Consider the following 3,662-nt stretch of genomic DNA (forward strand, 5'->3'; position numbering starts at 1 on the left):
GCAAAACTCTTTGACATAAATATTTTATTTATATATTGTTACATTAAAAAATGATTATTTTTATATTGATTGTTAGTTTGAGTGGTCATCCAACATTAAATAAAAATTTTATTGATGATAGTTTAAGTTAAACTCATTTGTTTAGATTTAATTTCTAGACAATGTTCGTGTAAAGATGATAGCTAGGGGGCGAAAAATTATGACATTATGACACTTTACAGGCTCATCAATCAGACAATTACCATTATATTGCCAGAAGAATGTTAGTTATTAAGAACCTTATTGATCCCACAATTATTATGAAGTAATAAAGATGATATTGTCTAGCTTCTATATGAGTAAGGTTAGGGAGTCAATGTTTTTTAAATAATATTAATTATTAAAAATTGTTTTATTTATTTTAAATTTTAAACTCTAAATCATAAATTCTAATTTTTTTAAAGAAAAATGAAAGTTTTAAAAAATAAAAAAAGAAATTAGCTAATGTTAATTTATTAAAAGTTAATTCTTTATAATTTTTATTCTCCAGTTAAATGCCTACATTTAATTGTTTAAATTTTTAGAATAAATAATCTATGATATATGTCTGAGCTTGTCTTTTTGGAATATTAGGGAAACATATATAAGTTCTAAATTCTAACATCCGTTGGGATTTTCCTCAGTCTGTGGCGGCTACGGGAGACTGTTAAATCCCTTTATTTGTCTTTCTTTAAAATTCTCTTCCAAAAAAGCACACGTTGACAAAAATCAAAGCAATTAAAAGTCAATGGTAAAAGTTATGCATGTTTACTTACTAATATTAGTTGTAGTTTCCCACTGCTGATGATGTCGATTTAGTTGTCTTGTACAGTATCAACAATGAACATTGGCAACCATAATCTTGGTCGTGGGGCACCATAATACATTTTCTTTTTATAAAAGTACTTTGCATTTGGTAATGCTTTGGTCCAAAGTGTGGGATTGAACACATTTTTTTAGTGGACTGCGCATGAACAATTAGAATTTTTTAATAAATATATTAGATTAAATAGACTTAATTAATGACTCATTTCAAGGAAAAATATAAATATTTTCTTTTTCGAACAATACGTATATATTATTAAAGAAAAATATAAAAAATTAATTTTTAGTTAGTTAATATATATTAGTCTAAACAAACTGACTTCCTATCATTATACATTATGAATTTAAATTCTCTAAATTTTGAATTTTTATTTTATAAGAGGTGATCTTTTATTCTTGAATAGTTTCTCTTTCATATTTTTTTTGTCTCACTTATAAAATAAATGATAAAAAATCACACTTTATCTTCTAAAATAAAATTCAAAATTTAGAGAATTCAAATCCATCCATTATAGAGTGGGTTATCGTGGAAGTTTTAGGTTTAGATGATCTACGATAAATTATGAATTTATGTCGTGATCATATTCCATAGTATTAGCACCTAATATTTCGTTTTTTAAATGCTTGCATTAACTCTAAAACCATCAAAGGTAAGGCTAAAAAGAGTGGAAAGAGAACAAAAACTACATGACACAAAAGAAAATTTTGAATTTTCCGAACTGAAGATTTTATTTTAGCTAGAGGGTAAAGTAAAGCGATTTTACCATTAGATCAATTAAGCTTTTTTAATATAAAAAAAGAATTAATCTCATTATTGATCCAAGGGTGACATCTTATTATCGTATCCCTGATCTTCTAAAATACAACTCTCATAGAGGATCGTTACTCCTCAAAAGTTGCAAGGGAACTTGTAAAATTACAAATAAACCTATCTTAGTGCTCTTTCATATATGCCTTTAATTTCAACATGGAGGAGTGCTATATCATGTATTTGTGTGTAAATGTATATGTTGTTTAATTCATTTTTAATATATATTTTATATTTCAACATATATTTTATATTAGTGGTGATTTTAGTAACCGATTTTGATATACTCTTAATATGGTTGAACAAAATATAACTAGAATTTATGTCAAAAATCATGGTACTGATTGCATGATAAGAAGCGGCGTGACATGCTTTCTCTTTTTTTAATACCAAAAGACTAAAGCATTCTTCCTCGTTTATTTTGACAACTAATTCTGGCAAAGATTCTACTTATGAAGTACTTAACAGTTTTGCTGTTACCTTGTTGTAAAGGACCTGAAGTTCAACCATGCACTATGGTAGTGAGAACATTGCATTGGCCAGTTCCCCATTACTGGATTTGGGGATTGCCATTTTTCTTGTTCTATTCAACAAGAGCTTCTCAGTTTCTCCACCAAAGGCCAAACCAGTCTTTACTCAGATCCCTTCTCTGCCTCTTGCTATCTCCAATGGTATTTTACCTTTTCTTAAATAATATAACCTCGAGTTGATGTTCTTGTTGCCATTGCCAAATTATATATGACGTTAATAGTTTTCTTTATGTTACTTCTTCTATTCTCTATTATTTGTCTTTGTCAATTCCCGGTATTATTAGATTGTATAATTCAATACAATCCAATAATATATAAAAAATGACAGTGACAGATAAAAGAGATTAAAAGAAGTAAATAAAAATGACATTTTGGTAGAGGCGTGGAATTTCAAAGTTCATCGAGTCCTACATTCTATGGAAACTTCCTTTAGAGAAATATGGGCTAAAACCCGAACATCCTTTTGAGGAAGATTATGCCTCATGTCAAATGGCTATTATGCCGGAAAATTTCTTCTCTGAGGTTGAAAAGGGGAAAATTGTCTTTAAAAAATCATCAAAGAAGTGGTGGTTCTGGAGTGGAGGAATTGAATTTGAGGATAATACTAAAGTTGAGGCTGATGTAGTGGTTATGGCAACTGGTTATGATGGCAAGAAAAAGCTCAAAAGCATTTTGCCAGAAACTTTTAGAAGCTTGTTGGAGTACCCTTCCGGTCTTATGCCCTTGTACAGGTAAGGAAACACTTTTATTTATGGAAGATGGTTTCTTCTACATCATTATTTTAGACTAGTCATATTCACTTTTTCTTTTAGCAAAAAAAGAGAAGAGCTTATGTACTATCTCCAATTTCTTTTAACTATCACTATCATTATTCAGTCTATCTTTAGATCAATTTATTTATGTCCAAATACAATGACCAAAGGATTCATACAAATAAAAATGACAGCTATATCTAAGTTTCAGTTAAGACCCCATATAGTTATAACCCAAAAGTGATAAGGTTTAAATTGATTTTAATATATCAAAACATAGTTGAGGAGTGAGGACCATTATCTGATTTATTCATTCTGTTTGTGGCAGGGGAACTATCCATCCGTTTGTTCCAAACATGGCATTTATGGGTTATGTTGAGAGCATTTCAAATCTCCACACTTCGGAGATGCGCTCCATATGGCTTTCTGGACTCCTAGATGAAAAATTTAAGCTTCCAAGTGTTGAGAAGATGCTCTCAGAAACACTCAAGGAGATTGAAGTAATGAAAAGGTCAACAAGATTCTACAAAAGGCACTGCATTTCAACTTACAGCATCAACCATGATGATGAATTATGCAAGGATATGGGTTGGGGTTCTTGGAGGAAGAAGAACTGGATATCTGAGGCATTCAGTGCTTATACCAGCGAAGACTATGCTAAAAAGGATTGAGGACATTATTATAATCTTCCTATTTAAGATTGCATTAACAGTACTATGATCATATGAA

The 3,662-nt window shown here is 29.8% G+C and overlaps 1 protein-coding gene across 1 annotated transcript in view; it reads left to right on the plus strand.

The window, feature by feature from the left end:
* Positions 1-3,656, plus strand: part of LOC107479406 (probable flavin-containing monooxygenase 1) — an 8,172-nt gene extending 4,516 nt beyond the window's left edge. The window contains exons 3-5 of the mRNA XM_016099544.3: positions 2,144-2,322; positions 2,560-2,912; positions 3,262-3,656. Of these exons, the coding sequence (XP_015955030.1) occupies positions 2,144-2,322; positions 2,560-2,912; positions 3,262-3,604 (875 nt within the window). The 3' untranslated portion in view covers positions 3,605-3,656. The remainder of the gene's footprint in view (positions 1-2,143; positions 2,323-2,559; positions 2,913-3,261) is intronic.
* Positions 3,657-3,662: the final 6 nt, after the last annotated feature.

Source organism: Arachis duranensis, chromosome 3, assembly GCF_000817695.3.
Source record: "Arachis duranensis cultivar V14167 chromosome 3, aradu.V14167.gnm2.J7QH, whole genome shotgun sequence".
Classification (NCBI taxonomy): Eukaryota; Viridiplantae; Streptophyta; class Magnoliopsida; order Fabales; family Fabaceae; genus Arachis; species Arachis duranensis.